The 16,142-nt window shown below is 42.5% G+C and overlaps 1 protein-coding gene across 4 annotated transcripts; it reads right to left on the bottom strand.

The window, feature by feature from the left end:
• Positions 1-517: 517 nt before the first annotated feature.
• Positions 518-15,929, bottom strand: pomt1 (protein-O-mannosyltransferase 1). Of its 4 annotated transcripts, none has more exons than XM_011479614.4 (20): positions 15,728-15,929; positions 12,047-12,171; positions 11,860-11,966; positions 11,736-11,786; positions 11,450-11,596; positions 11,130-11,238; positions 9,915-9,974; positions 9,745-9,838; positions 9,390-9,545; positions 6,872-7,002; positions 6,691-6,786; positions 6,528-6,620; positions 5,967-6,063; positions 4,922-5,014; positions 4,724-4,844; positions 4,307-4,404; positions 4,092-4,205; positions 3,890-4,016; positions 3,625-3,802; positions 518-1,926 (listed from the first exon to the last, which is right to left on the bottom strand). In XM_011479614.4, the coding sequence occupies exons 2-20, from the start codon at positions 12,157-12,159 to the stop codon at positions 1,752-1,754; spliced, it is 2,160 nt and encodes a 719-aa protein (XP_011477916.1). In that variant the 5' UTR covers positions 12,160-12,171; positions 15,728-15,929; the 3' UTR covers positions 518-1,751. The 4 variants fall into 4 exon arrangements, with proteins under 4 accessions (XP_011477916.1, XP_078808643.1, XP_011477915.1 ...); XM_078952517.1 differs by having other exon boundaries at positions 15,806-15,904; XM_011479613.4 differs by having other exon boundaries at positions 15,624-15,780.
• Positions 15,930-16,142: the final 213 nt, after the last annotated feature.

Below are 16,142 nucleotides of genomic sequence, written 5' to 3'. Positions count from 1 at the left end.
TCCAGCACATTGTGTGATCACGTCTTTGCTAAATTCAAAGTGTTTCCACACATTGGACTGGGATGACGGACTGATCTTTTTTTTTTTGCTGCCATTGTCATCACGTGTCGTCATCGTCTGTGATGCACTTGGTTATTTTTACAGTAAAATAAACCTACAGTGTCTCAATCCGAATGGTATTTTCCAATTTCAGTTATAATCGGTTCATTTCATTTTGACATTATTTTATAATGGTATAGTCGGATTTGATTCAACTAACAACTTGCATCAGACAGATCAATCTGGTTGGATTAATTAATTAATTGATTAATATTTAAACCTCTAATCTGCCTTTACTGTATTAGAAAGATTTACGTTTAAGTAATTTATCGTAACGTCATAGACAAAAATCTATTTTCACCCCTGAGTTTAGCCGATGAAGTATTACAGGAATCAGTTTTCTATTCCTTATTTTTACAGATTGCCTATGGCATCACTGGTGCTGCAAGTTCAACAAAAAATTACCTTTAATAATAAATAATAATAATACATTTTATTTATATGGCGCCATTCTGGACACTCAAGGTCGCCTCACAGTACAAAAGATAAGTAAAACCATAAAAACACAACAACAATAAACACAAATAAGTTAACAGTTGATGGAAAAGGTGAGCTTCGAGATGTTTGGAGAGCTGAGAAAGTCCACATTTTGTAGATCAGAGGGGAGGGAGTTCCAGAGCTGCTGAATGCTCTGCCCCCCCATGGAAATGATACGTGATCGTTGAGCAGCCAGTCGAAGGGAGGAAGAGGATCTGAGGGAACGAGTGGGGGCAGCAACAGTTAAGAGCTCTACGTCAGACATGTAACAGAAGAGCCGTTTACTCTCTTGGCTGTTGCTTCTCCTCACCTACTGCAGTTCAATCCAGTAGAAGACGAGAAACCTTGCAGAGTGGGTTTAATGTGATGCATTGATGATAACAGAGAAGACAGTTAACACCACTTTCTCCTCTGAGGTAATGTGTCTTTGTTTCAAAATGGAGTGGTTTAAAATTCTCAAAGACTTTATTGGAAATTTAATGAACTGAAACTTGACAACTGCAGATATTTGTGCCACAGATGGATGTGGACTGAATTTAGGATGGATTGGTTTGACCTGGTTTCACTGCTAACTTGTTTCATTATTCCTTTTCTGAATATTTTACTATTCTGAATTTTAACTCACAAAATTTACTCCAACATTAACTCTACATAAAAAAATTACAGGTATTTGAATTCTTGAATGATATTTTTCTGAATCTTTACTTTTTATGGTTCTGGTATGAAGCAGGTTGTTATAAAACCCCCTTTTTCTGGGAAAAGGGCTCCAAAACAGACGAACAGAGTTTGTTTCAATCTAACCCGATGCTGTTGCTCCTGTTTGCACACATGCTGACTCATACTCCACCCTGGGGACCTCAATGTTTAGAAGACGGACCACCTCAGGATCAGGTCTGGACTGCAGGTCTTTGTCATAAACACTCCTGCATGGATTATCTGGCATGTGACTCATGGACTCACTAAGCCAGAACATAAGTTCCAGACTTTTTGAACCTGGTCTAATGTTGTAGCTCACAGTCAAGGAGCAGCTCAGGGTTCTAGCTTTGCTTCGTAACGAACTTCTTGGCACAGACGTACTTGCAGGTAACAGACCACAGTCCGAGTTCTGCATCTTCACATCTCGGTGTGAGATTCTCCTGACGGTTCCATCAGGTGCAGGCCCTCGTTGAAATGTCTCACTGCCTTCGGTACAGGATGTCCCAGCTGTCCCTCCACTTTAACCTCTGCAGCTGACTGGCTGACAGCTCCGGGGTGCCGTAGGTCAGAGGGCAGAAGGTCCAGAAGCACAAGAAGACGTACAGGAGCACACCTATCACGCACACATGAAGCAGGCGGCGGTGTGTGGGGCTGCTGCAGGAGGAGAAAGAATCACAAGTTTGGCACAGATTGCACAGTAGGAATGATTGTAATTTCACATTTGTTAAAAAGTAGTAACACCGCTTGTTTGCTTATATTTGTCGAGAAAACTAAGATCCGTGTTGGGAAGTTGCTCTAAAGACTGGACTAGATTCTGATCATCTTTTAGTAGAAGTTGTGTAACTGTGAAAGTTTCCTGCAGTATGTACAGACCAATGGTTGTAATGCGTGTATACGGCTTTACTATCCCCACACACTGATATACCGTATTTTCACGACCATAGGGAGCACTTAAAAGTCTTACATTTTCACCAAAATGTACGGAGCGCCCTATGGGGCGCCTAATGTGCTGTTGTTTGATTTCTGTTAAGTATGGAAGTTTTTCTGGAGCATAATTAAAAATAAAAGTCAAAACCAGAAATGCCTTATTTATTTTCAAAATGAAGCTGCATTTTTTGACTCAAAATAAAAATAAAAAAGCAAGCAGCCAAACCGCTTTTTCTTTTTAAACATCGCTTATTCTGTCACTTAATTAAAATGATAAAGAAAATGATATTTGACATTTCATTTCAAAAAGTTCTCTAGTAAATGTTTAGCAAAATTCATTTAGAAATATCTAATTTGATCATTAAAATTGATTAATAAAAATGCTTTTTCATTTTCACAATGTAACTGCATTAAATGACTCAAAAATAAAATTATCATTTCATTTTGAAAATGAAAAAGCATTTCTGGTATTGACTTTTATTTTTAATTATGCTCCAGAAAAACGTCCAAAGTAAATAGGACGTAGGAGAGGACAGCATGAAAACGGTTTGGAGGGAAGTGTGGAAGTGAAAGAAGACACACCCACTGTGAAACAACAAGTGAAGCAAATTAACTTGGAGCTTGCTGTCATTCCGGGAGGCTTGATGAAGGAACTCCAACCGATGGACATCGGTGGGAACAGGGCGTTCAAAGTAAGGTTGCGAGCGGCGTGGGAGCAATGAATGACGGATAGCGAGTTATGCCAAAATTTGTGAATGGATTGTAGATGCTTGGGCTAAGGTGTATGCTTGCACTGTTCTTCGAGCTTTTGGCAAAGCCGGCATCTTTCACGAGGAGCCGCACGGCAACGAGACGGACTCCGACGATGACGAAAGAGAACCTGGCAGGTTCGATAGCCCAGCTGCTTATTTCAGATACAGAAGATGAGGACTTTGATGGATTTTTAGATGCTGATCGATGACTGAAAAAATAAATACTTAATCACAACCTACTCAATTTTGCTCCCGCTGCGTTTTTTAAAACACACACCAGCATGCATGTTTTCCTGGTATGTTTTATCTGCCTACGCCTTAAAACCCGGTGCACCTTATGTATTTGTTAAATACAGAAAAAACACCCAAAACTGAAACTGTGCCCTCTTAATCCAGTGCATCTTAGGGTTGTGAAAACACAGCAGTATATAAAGAAGCCAAAAGTTGCTCAAAGATTCAAACAGTGGTTGAGGGGGTTAAAATTTCAGAGTACCTGTAGTAACTTTATTTCAAAGTCCCACTCTGATCATCTTCTGATTTATTGTCAAGGTTTTCCCAGCGGTCATTTAAGCAAGATTATGCTTTTTTTAGACAAATTCAAAAAACCTGTGTCGTTTTCCAGGACATAGCCTCTGCAGAGCGGCAGGACTTCATTAGAAATTCGCCTCTGTACCTGAGCAGGTGAGTGTGCACATGCTCCAGCAGGGTGGGGGTCAGCAGGTGGAGGTAGCACAGGGCAGGCAGGTAGTGATACAGGAAAATCGTTTTTTCCATCAGCAGGAAGGGCACGAAGTTCACCAGCCAGCTGCCGACACACACACAGCCAAGACGCACAAACTGCTCCCACGCACCTGAGAACACCCCCCACGCACATGGAAATAACACCATCAGTACCACTTCAGGGGGAGACACCTGGACATTGACTCATCACCACATACCATCAGAAATGTCTTTGAAGCCCCGCCTCCTTCTCAGCAGGTAAATCACAGCCAGAAGCTGATAGGCCAGCATGCTCAGGTGGGCCACGCCCCAGGACACCAGGTTTCCAATAAGATGGATTTGAGCCTGAAAAGTGACAGCCATTCACTGAGAAAAGCAACAAACAGTGTTTTTGTGTTGGTGTGCTAGAGTGTGTGTTACATTGGTGGAAGTGTGCAGCCAGTATGCAATGTTCGTCTTCATGGTGATCCACTCCACAGGGCTGGAGCTGTATTTGTGCTCGGACTCCTCTTGTTTCAGAGTCAGCATCTTCCACTGCAACCCAATCACAGCAGGAGTTCATGAGTGTGAGCGTCCAGGACGCGTTACGTCAATCCTATTGGGCTTTGACGGAACCACCTTCACTCTAAACGCACCTGCAGCTCCACAAACTTTGCCCAGAAAGAAATTTTTCTGTCAACATCAATGTGAGTGGGAGAGTGAAGCTCTACTTCCCGGTCCTTCTGCTCCTGACCTGAGAAAATGAAGCATCATGGGAACATAAAACTTTAGCAGTTGATTGCCGCGATGCGTTTTTCTCTGGGTGAGGCCACCAAACTGTCATGGCTACATCTTCTAGGTGTGAGGGTGTATGTGTGAAGGTGTGGGACCCCTCAGAAGGGACAAAGTCACTCAGAGTTAAACCTTTCCAGTGTGTGATGTCTGTAATTTTTCTGTGCACTCGAGCACACACTTGCGTCACTCCAGTTTCAGATGAGATTCCTCAAACCAGGTATGATTCCGGTTCTGACATGACAGAAAAGACAAGAAGACGGCGGCGATCAGAGTCGTACTGGTTCCATATCTGTGTTCCTCCACCGTCCATCCCAAACTGCTGCTGTGAACTTTAAACGCTTTCTCTGCCACCACCTCCAACTGTCGGAAGCCCCACTCAGGAAGAGACACGCCACTCAGCTGCACACATGCAAACACACGTTAACATGGAAGCACGAGGATGAGGTCAGATGAGCGATGTCTCTTTCTGTGAGCACCTTGAGAACAGCAGACGTGTTGACATGGACCAGTCGCACATCAGACACGATCGTCTTCCACACTTCGGACTTTGCCTCTCTGTTAGTGATGTCCTGAGTTCACAGAAACAAACATGGTACAAAAATGGTAGCTTGTAAACAATGATTTCATTGATTAAGATAAAAGGGTGTCCAAACCTGCTTGCCTTTATTTCAATCAACATCAAACCAAAAAATAATCTTCACATCTACAACATTATTTCTGGGTGTTCAGGAACAACCTCTCCTGGTTTACTTGAGCTACCATCACAGAAAAAAAAGGTTAGCTAATTTTGTGAATATTACTGACGGAACCAAGAGCAGTGTGAGTGTGTCCACAGCGATGTCATAGTCACATAATAATAATACTAATAATAATAATAATAATCCATTTCATTTAAAGCACCTTTCACAACACCCAAGGACACTTTTCAAAACAAAGGTTAAAAACAAACATTAAAAGCACAATAAATATGGAAAAAAAAAAAAAAAAGTGAATCAGGATGGGAAGGCAGAAATAATCAGATGAGTTTTGAGTTTAGATTTGAAAGTTGGTAGAGAGTCTGTGTTATGGAGGTAGGAGGGAGGAATTCCAGAGTTTGGGAGCTGAGCAGCTGAAGGCTCGGCTCCCCATGGTGACGAGTCGGGCCGAAGGAACAGAGAGCTGAACAGAGGAGGAGAACCGAAGAGAACGAGAGGAGGTTTTAATATGGAAGAGGTCGGAGAGATAAGGAGGAGCCAGGTTATGGAGAGCCTTAAAGGTGAACAGGAGGAGTTTGAATTTAATTCTGGAGATTATGGGAAGCCAGTGCAGCTGGTGGAGAACCGGGGTGATATGACTGAAGGAGGGGTTCTGGAGATGATGCGGGGAGCTGAGTTCTGGAGCAGTTGGAGTTGGACATAAAGACATAGTGACTGATCTAATCGGGTGTAAACGAAGACAGACAGGCCTGTACAGCTCCCATGAAACGTGGGAAGTGTTCGTCCACCTTTCACAGGTAAACCTTTAGAAACCAGATGGACTCACCACCCTCCACAGGTTCTGAGCAGGCATGGAGACGTTGAAGTCGATGTACCCGGACACCTCCTGGGCGTGAGGGCTCATGGGAGCTGCCACATCATGACTGAAACAAACAGCAGGATGACTGATTACCTTGTAAATACAACAGCACAAGGAGGATGCACTGCTAACTCCACACAGAAAAGGTCCCAGCTGAGACGCAAAGCAGGGCCTTCTCCCTGTGGGGCAGGAGTGCTATCCACTGTGCCACCCTGCATCGTGCTGTAGACGACAACATTAGAAGTGGTGGATTGCAGTGTGATTACTTCAAATCCTGCAGAGAAATGAATACTGCTGAGTGGCATCTTTGAAAACTGAAGTTTCTCCATTAAGTCAGACACAAAAGAGGATGATTCTTGCTAATTCTGGGTTCGATTGCTTTGCAGGCCAACAGATGAAGGTGTTGAAGCCATTTGACTACCTCTGTGCTAACACCTCACCATCTGACCGGAGGAAAAAAACAAAAACCTCATCATGAAGAACACGCAGCCAACACACATTTGGTGGAATGCCAGGTGATCAACTTACCTGTTGAGGAAGCGAGACGTCATCCCGTGAACTAGCTGGATGACATCACCATGATGGACAGGTTTAGGAGGTGTGTCAACCACCAAGTCTTGTCTACAAAGGAGAGACATCTGTTAGGCAGAGATGGCGTCCCAGCAGGTCACGGATCAGGCAGGAGACAAACCTGTTGGGGTCTTTGATGATCCACCAGTTGTTGACATCCTTAAAAGGATAACAGGTCACCTGCTGCTGGTGAGAGCTGCCCCTCCCATTTTCGTACCTGAACGCAGCAACAAACAGACTTCAAGTCCATAAAGTTAAAGTCTAAACCTCAAAGTTTCAGATTTGGAGTGAGCGGACAGCACCTGACTGGATAGTTAGCTTTGTGTGAGTGGAGCCAACATGGGACTGGATGGGAGGCGGAGCTTCTCAAAGTAACTTGACTCCCAAAAGCCACTTCCAAAGGCTGACCCTTCGTGATTCTAGAGAGACCACCCTGACACACACAATCCATGAACAGATTCATCAGAAATCAATCGGTTCAGCCCAGCTTAAACTCATATTTATATATCATGAGAGAAATTAAAAACACGATTCAATGTGAATGTGACCAGAAAAAAATACCTCAACCAAAATGAACTTTATGATCTATTTATCTGCAATACCATTTAGATTTATAGATTGTTTTATTTCAAAATAACAGATTTCAGATTTTAAGACGTCAAAATATTGTATCAAAAAAAGAGTCAATAGTAACTTTGTCACCAAGTTACTGTAGAAAGCCAACAAGCACATTTAAGAGCGTCTAACTTGGATGGTGGGCGTGGTTATGTTAGGTCAATAAAGCCGTTCAACCCTGTAACAAACTCAGTGTTTTAAGCTGTTCTAGACTTAATTCTAATGTTAATTCTGGGTTTTTGCTGAACAGGATTTGGACATTGAAGGCGTTCAGTTCCAACCCCAGTAAAGATAGAGTGATGCTATATATCATAGCTAAAAATACTAGTGATTCGAGTGACCAGTGCAGCACCATTTGCTAATGGCAGTGAATTTTGGGCATAAATTCAACCTGGCCTCCTGACCTCGGGGCAAATATTTGTATGAACCAACCAGGAGGATGAGCTTGGCAAGCGACATGTTGATGATCAGTGGCTGGATCCCAAATCCACCATGGAGGAAAGAAGGCAAGGTGATTTTTACTTACTTTCCAGAAAGACTCTACACAATTCATATGCTAACTAGGTCATGATGTCATACAGCAACTCCTAGGTCAGTCAATAGCTACTGTTCTTACTGAAAAGTAAGCTAAACTGGTTGGTGTGTGGTTATGAAAGCACTAATGGATAGGCGAGTGAAAACCAGAGGCAGAGGAGGTTAATTTGACTCATGAATCACATGAATCGCCAACCAAAAACCCTCTAGATACCTTCATCATGACCTTTTAGCCTGCTGGCTGAATACTTGTATCTACAGATGGAAATTTTTGTTGCCAACAAACCCAGAACTGTTACGGTTTACGTTTCTTTGCTTTTGTGTTTTGTTCTGTCATGTTTTGAGTTTCGGTTTCCTGTTTTATTTTGAAAGGTTTCCTGTTTTGTTGTTGTATCGAGTTTTACTTTGGTCCCCATCTGCCCTCATTGTTGTCACCCGTGTCTCGTTTGTCTGCATTTAAGTCCTGTCCTTCCCCTTCCTCCTGTGCTGCTCCATAGTCTGTTGTAGGCTGATGTAGTCTCGTGTTAGTTTGATGTTCCCCAGTTCTTGTGTTTTTCGAGTTTCTAGTTTGTCTTGTCTGCTCAGCAGTGGTTATTTGGTTTTTAGTAGGGATGGGAATAGAAGCCTCATGAAGCCTCATTGGGGTTCTTGTAATTGTGTCGGAAAAATGAACCACCTATTCAGGGCTTTGAAACCACACAGTACAGCGGCATCTGGTGGCGGACTGGACGTATATCGACATGTGTTTCAAACAACACAGCATTTGATGTTTTCTGTGAGAGGTGCTTGACACTGCAAAATACACATCACATGAAGAAAATAAACGCAAAAGAAAAAAATAAGAATTGTAAAAGACAGGTCTTGAACTCAGGACCTCTGGATGCAAACCCCACAGACTGTTCCACTGAGCTGTCTTTACTGATACTTATTTGCCATGCCATCATAGATTCATTGAAGTATTTATTTATACACAACATTCATAGTGTAATGTTTTATTCGGAGAAATCGAATTGAAACGATCCTGAGCCACAGTACTTTTTTTTTTTTTACAAGGAGTCATGGTAAAGTGCAAAGAACTGACGCTGATTACAATTCTTGGGGAAACAACAGAACTGGTCGGGAAACGTTCGGATTCATTTCGTATTTCTGGAGAACAGCGCTCCCAACTGTATAAAACACAAGTGACATCTGAACTGTGGTTCGACCAAACGATGCATTCGGCGCGTCATACGTCATCAACCACGTGATCTGCGCTAGTTGACACACGCCCCGAAACATTGTGCCGAACCACTCTATTTCATGAAGGTGAACCGCGCGCCGAATCGTCCGTGTCAAACGGCCCATCCCTAGTTTTTAGTTTTTGTTTATTAAAGTTCTTGTTCACCTGGAACCTCTCGCCTCCTTTCCCTCCTGGGTACTCCCTCCCTCAACACAAGACAAGAACACAAATCAGACATTTTTTTTTTAGGCGGACAGGAGGTTGTGGGTTCTCCGCTTCATCAGAGCAAGAAACGCCTGTGGCAGGTATAAATACCTGGCTACTGACCCCTGAGAGACTGCGACTGGAAGATGTTCTGTTGTTTTTGCTTCCGTCTTCAACAAATAGTATGTTCAAACACAATAAGGCAAAGCAACTCATACTTCTAAAGTTCACTAAGAGGGTGTGGTTACCTTCAGACTGGCCTGAAAGGCGGAGCTCATCAGCTGGTCATGTGGTCCACTGTGATTCAGGACACTCAGGTGAATGTAGAACCAGAAGATGTAAAGCAGTGCAGGAACAACCAGGAGGCACATGAATCTACAAAAACACTGCACGCACACACTCAGCTACACAAGACACACACATTCAGACCACGCTGTAGTTAGACGTTCATGAGCGCAGTCAGCCTGATGAGGACAAACACACATGCTGAGAGGTCCCTGAATGCACCAACAGACACACCTTCACGGGTAAATACTGGTCGTCTACTGGCTAAAACTGGATAAATCCTCAATAAACCAGTTTTCAGTGTTTTGTGGAACTTACATGACTAGCAGCTCGATCTCCAATCACATTCCATGTGTCCACAGAAGCCACACCCAGCAGCAGCAGATAAGAGACCAGTCCCATGTACTTCACCCTAGTGACACACGTCAAACAGCTGAGGCTTCCGCCAGACAACACGCACAGACAGGGAGCCTGAGATTAGGGCTCACCCGACAGCGGCAGCACAGGAGACGCCACAGAGGAGCAGCCAGCCATATCTGGACCAGGAGCTGAAGAGGGGGAAACGGAGGGGAGGTGCAGACGAGAGCTTGATCTCCTCGCATTATCATGAATTTTTGGCGTAGTAAATAACCCCGACCCAATTATTGATGACATCACAGTAGGAGAAACCGTCAGAAAATGGAATCGGTCCAAAATCTCTTACGATACTCAAAATCAATATTTTGATTCCTGGCCATTTAGTGGCAAAGTGTGAAATTTGGCAATCTTTGCAGAATTTTGGGAAGGTAAACCTTTGTTCGAGCGATCTTCATGTAGTTTCACACACACGCTACCAGGTTAAGTCTACAACCACAATTGACCTTTGACCTCGGGAAGAGGCCACCAAAAAAACACTATTAGGCCCAGCTACATATATAAACCCTTTCCAAGGATTTCAACCCCCGAGATTCATTCGAAAGAGACTTAAGAAAAATGTTGCTTTTAGATTTTAAAAGGCGTTAGCGTGGCGAGCTAGCAAAAGTGGGGTTTTTTTCTGTTGCTGAAACATTTTTACTGGAATATTCAAAAAATGTAACACATGAAATCTTGGCTCAAGCCTAAGAAAACCATATAACATACTTATGCACATATTATGAAGGTGGGCGTGGTTATCAGAAATCCTCTGTTGCTAAATCGAAAAGGTTACTTGAGCCGATTCTTCTAAATGTTAAATAGACCTGATTGTCACCCCTAGGTGATGAAAACCAAAAATGGTTGCTATAGATAAAATAAAATAAAATAGCCGCCATTTTCAGGGCAAAGTGAGGAGCGTGTGGTAGCCGCTCAGACACTGAGGACAGGTCAACAGAGGTCGGCAAGAGCGAGGTTGGGTAGCGCCTGCGGGGAATACAACACCGCTTCCTGTTTTAATCTATGTCGACTTAAAAAAAAAAACTATTGCAGTGAAATGGAAATCATGTGCTAGTTGTGTTTTTTCCCCACTACTTGTTCATGTATTGTATAAACAATGCATGCAATATTGATCACTATCATCGCACATCTCAAGTTTTCCTTATATCGCACAGCTCTAGTCAGGAATCTTTGTTTGATTAAGTTCTTCTCACGGAACATTTTGTTCAGAAATGCTTCACAAAATAAATGATCACATTTTCAAACAGATGTGCTTTTTTTAAGCGCGCCACAACAAACTCAAAGAGCCTCACCTGCTGGTGGAGTTCTGGAAACGCAGGTATGACAGGAGAGCCAACAGCACAAAGAAGATGAGGACCGACTCCAGCAACAGGAACCGGGACTGGACGATCAAGGAGTTTTCTGAAGTCAAACACAGAAGAAACAAAAAACCCTCAAGTAGTGCGAGTTCTCCAGAACCACAGGCTCACTGGTTCTGTTGGTTCAAGCAGCAAACACTCTCTCTAAAATCTTAGGCTTGATTTTAAAACAGAACATTAAATTGCCCCACACTCAAACGAGTCCTTGAATGCTCCAAATCCCAGGTTTATTCATGCTGGTGTTTTTGTCTCACCTAGCAGGAGCAGCACTGCGGCTCCGAGAGCCGAAACATGAGAGAACTTCAGCTCCAGAGCCAGCAGGTAACCCAGAGGAACACAGAGCGCCCCGCAGAGAGCTGGCAGCAGCCGCAAACTCCACACGTTCATGCCCATGGGATACTCTGCACAGAAAAACACAGACTGGCATTCATTCAATTAACAACTGTTAAATTTCAAGCTATTCTTAACCATCAAAACTCAACGGTCTCACTGGTGTTCACACATAGATCTATGTTGATCTGAAAGAGACGGATCGGATACCTGCTCCGATTCGGTTCCACACAAAGTTGCCGTCGAATCCTCCCAGGTAGGCTGGAAGAGTCAGAACACAGCAGATGAAGGAACAAGCCAGCTGGAGAGTCAGAAAAGATGTCGCTCGATTCACCTCCAAGAGCCAGAATGATGTGTCCGAGGGGGGGACCGCTGTCATCGATGAAAAAGATCCTTTTCATGTACAGAGACACGAACTGGCCATAATACACTTCATCGAACCTGCACGGACAGTTTGGACAGAAGCAGTCAGAACCTGGTGGAGTCTGCTGCAGCACGGCTCAAAGAAAACAAACACTCACACCACCGCGTTGGGGTAGCTCAGGCAGCTGAGTCGGGTCAGGAAGGCCAGCGAGCTGATCAGAACCAGAACCAGGTCCACCTGAACTGTGACCACAAGGGGGAGCTGCAGCATCTCTGGAAGCGGCTGAGAGAGAAAACAACAAGGAAGAACACAACACAGCAAATAAAGATGGACTCCAACCAAAACATGTTTGCTTTGGTCTGTATTTGTATAGTCTTTGCCTAAATGCTGTGATTATTTTCCTAAGTACAATTAGTGAAGTTGAGACGACTGAGCTGTAATGTTGGACTTAGGGGTGTGACGACAACCGCATCACCGTGGTGATGAGGTCATCACCGCAAGTTTTTTTTTCTTTAAAGTTCTGCACATGGTGCGTGATCGGAACTATAATAAACACATTAAACACATTCATCTTTGCTGATAATTTACTTTTCCTGCAAGTCCTATGTTCAGACTTCAAGGGCTTCTGGGGGAAACCTTTTATTACTGTTCTCCTTCACTCCCTCCTGCGCTGCGCGCGCTCCCTCTTCTTACACACACGCGCACGGTTCTAGCAGCACACACACATCCTCATTCTACAACAGAAGTTTCCGTCTCGCTAGGAAATACACAAATTTACTGCGTTGTAATTATTCATTTCCATTGTATTCATTTCCATTACAAGCTGCGTGCGTTCTTCAGTGCGCGACGCAACAGAGAATTTTGTGTTGCGGGGGGGAGGTCGGAAGAGTCCTGACACCACGACTCTTGCTGCTTCATCAGAATCACACACCGTCACAGCTCTACTCCAGAACGGTTTAATAAAGAATCAGTCAGTGTTATTCTGGGGGAAACCTTTTATTACTGTTCTCCTTCACTCTGTAACACCAAACATGAACGCGCACTGTTGGAGTGCAATGAATATCACTACATGTTTTGTTTGGGAACTATTTTGTGCAGCGCAAAGTTACGTGTCTGTATAGACAAAGGCGGAGCCTCCTTCCCCGTGTTCTTCATGGGTGTCAGGCTTCATCGCTACCGGAAAGGTGACAAAGTGTCTGCAGTCTGTTTATTACTGGGCAAAATATAATATTCTGAGAAGATGTCTGTGCTAGAGAGCACAGGTGAAGGCTCGTGTGCAGCTTGAGAGCTGATCAACAATCCCACACCGTCACAGCTGTAGTTGGACTACACAAATAAAACTGGATTGAATTGAGTCTGAAAGCAGTAACGTTTGTCTCGGTTGAGCAGAGATTTTTTCCTCTCCTGCGACTGCTGCAGGCTGTGTGGACACGTGGTTGGACGGAAGCTTCCTCTTCTTAAAGCGAGCTTTACACTAACTGCAGTTTGAAGGAAAAACTTATTCCCCAGAAAACACAGTACTAACAGCTCCTCTGCAAAAAGTGACCAATCGGATCTGAAGGACCTAGCTTAATGCTCTTGTTGTCAAAGGTAGTATTTTCCGGACTATAAGTCACTGCGGAGTATAAGTTGCACCAGCCCAAAAATGCCCAAAAATTATAAAGTAGACACGGATAAGTCGCACTGGACTATAAGTCGCATTTTGACGGGAAATTTATTTGACAAAATCTGAGACCAAGATATAATAACTTGCACGAACTGATATGACACAATCATAGCAGACTGTTTATCTCATAATTTCACAGTAATTCTTTCTCAAACTTATTTATTTATTCCTTTCATGAAGCATCATTGGCCAACTAATACTCTGCTTTCATCCTGTATTTGTAGAAACAGTTGTCATTTTTATTGCATTTCTGAATCTATGAAATCATTGGAATATAGAATATTATGTTGTTAGCCTTCAAGATCTTACTGTAAAAAAAAGTTTGCTGATTCTCTGAGTCACTTAACATACTCTTAACACTTAACATACCTCATACATCAAATTGACCCAGGAACATCATCTCTGTTCCTCACAAATGAACATAACAGGAGGGTTAACAATGTATTTATTTCAATTTATTTCTAATTTAAGTCGCTGCGGAGTATAAGTCGCACCCCTTGCCAAACTATGAAAAAAAGGGCGACTTATGGTCCGGAAAATACGGTATTAAATATTTTAATGACCTCATGGGGCAGCATGGTGGCGGTGTGGTTAGCGCTCTTACCTCACCTGGTTCAGATCCTGGCTGGGACCTGTTATGTGTAGAGTTTGCATGTTCTCCCCTTACATGTGTGGGTTTCTTTTCCAGGCACTCTGGCTTCCCCCCACAGTCCAAAAACATGCTTCACAGGTTAACTGGTCACTCTAAAATGTCCCTACTTGAGCATGTGTGAGAGTGTGTGCATGTGTGGCCCTGCGACAGACTGGCGACCTGTCCAGGGTGTAGCACGCCTTTGCCCAACAGTAGCAGTAACTGTAACAGGTTCCTGCAACCCACCAACTCCAAAAATGATACAATAAGCTATGAAAATGAATGACAGGATGGATATTATCTCAACCCAGAAAACCTAGCATTTCTTTAAGGAATCAATGCATCCATCAACTGACCAAAATGGAGAGTTATCTCATTGTTCCTCTTGTGTCCCATCAGATGTTGTGTTGTACTTCCACAAGAATTATAAAGACATTAATTTAGAACAGGATTTATGTAATGCATCATAGTTCTAAGACAGTAATATTGTAAAGCAGGGATTACTTCCAAATAACAACTACAAGTAATCTGTAATGTATTCTGGAGTTAGTTATTCAGCAGGCACTTTTATTTAAAAATATCAAACAAAACAAGCTCACAAAAAAACAGGTCACAAACTACGCTGAAGTGCTTTTAGAAAAATGTCTTGGTCATCGCAGACAGAGCTTGTCTTTTAATGTCTGGGAGGATAAACAAATGATTTCGTTTTCTGTCTTTTCTTGATAATTGAGGCTGCTGTGTGCAGGGAGATGGGCAGGTTATTCCACTAATATGACTGGAGTCACGTGACCCCCCATATGAATGTTTAATCAGGAGCTGTCAGCTAAATCTATCATTTAATATTTCACATAGATTTCATCCATCAAATTCATTCATGCAACGGTTTAAAAGATCTCAATAAAAACGATATGTTAGTGGATATATTTTGGACCTGTAAGCTTGCTGAATTAGTTTGGACCAAATTGTCATAATGGTAACCACATTTCTTTTGGACGTTAAATAAACACCCAATTTGGTTTAATTGGTTATGGAAATAAGTTATATTCACAATTCTATTTATAATAATAGTTATTATTATTTTTGATAAATATCCTGATCTTATTAAAAAAATATCATATTCATTAAACATTTAGAAATAAAAATCAGACCACATCAGACATTATTTATCCAGAGTATAAATAAATAATGCAACAGACCTGTTTAATCAAGTACTAATAAAAAAAAAACAGTTAAAATCTCTTTTTTTTTTTAGCTTCTATGGATTAACATAATTTCCTTGTATCTATTTATTTTATATCATGTAAAATTGATGAACAGTTTATTGTTCTGTTCCTTACTTTGTCTTTTTTGTTTTAAATAAAGATTTACTTTAAGAAATTCTTGTAATGAGTTGGGAATACCTTCACAGCAAAAACGGACCTGCAGCAGTACGCATACCTGTCCGCGTGACATCTGTGCATGCTCGCTGTTTGTTTTGTTCTGGAAGCCGTTTACATAAAGTTCTACAGAACACAGGAGTATTTCTGCATGCTACGACACACCTGCTGTGTTGTTTCTCGATCCGCCCAGTTCCATTCGGTTCCCCCCTTCAAGTTTAGTGGGAGGGTACCGCCACGTACCGTACCGGAGAGTAAAATCTCTCGTCACAAATGATTTATGCCCAATATGATGATTGTTTCCTGAATGTGTTGCTCGGTTCCGAAATTCTCCCACTTTTTTTCCTTTCGTTTCTTCTTTTGCTATTTTTTTTTACATCTGCAGCTTCAATTCAAATTCTTTATAACAGTGCCCTCCTCTGGAGTTCCGAGGTACTACAGTTGGGTGTCACGTTCAATTTCTGAGTTGACTTTAATTGTGCTATCTTAGATGACCCCACCCTTACAGTGACGTGTTCTCCCTACCATGACAAATGTGGATAAAGGTTGAAAGATTTAATGTAATCCATGGACACCAGTG

The sequence above is a fragment of the Oryzias latipes genome, chromosome 9 (genome assembly GCF_053564925.1).
Source record: "Oryzias latipes strain Hd-rR chromosome 9, Olatipes_Hd-rR_3.1".
Taxonomy (NCBI): domain Eukaryota; kingdom Metazoa; phylum Chordata; class Actinopteri; order Beloniformes; family Adrianichthyidae; genus Oryzias; species Oryzias latipes.
This window is presented reverse-complemented; position numbering and strand designations above follow the sequence as displayed.

Coding starts and splice junctions, on each gene's coding strand:
- pomt1 (XM_078952516.1), bottom strand. CDS start 14,276: ATGTTTTTGGACTGTGGGGGGAAGCCAGAGTGCCTGGAAAAGAAACCC. Junction 4,845..4,921: donor ACACGTCTGCTGTTCTCAAG/GTGCTCACAGAA, acceptor GCATGTGTGCAG/CTGAGTGGCGTGTCTCTTCC. Junction 4,405..4,723: donor GGAACACAGATATGGAACCA/GTACGACTCTGA, acceptor TCATTTTCTCAG/GTCAGGAGCAGAAGGACCGG.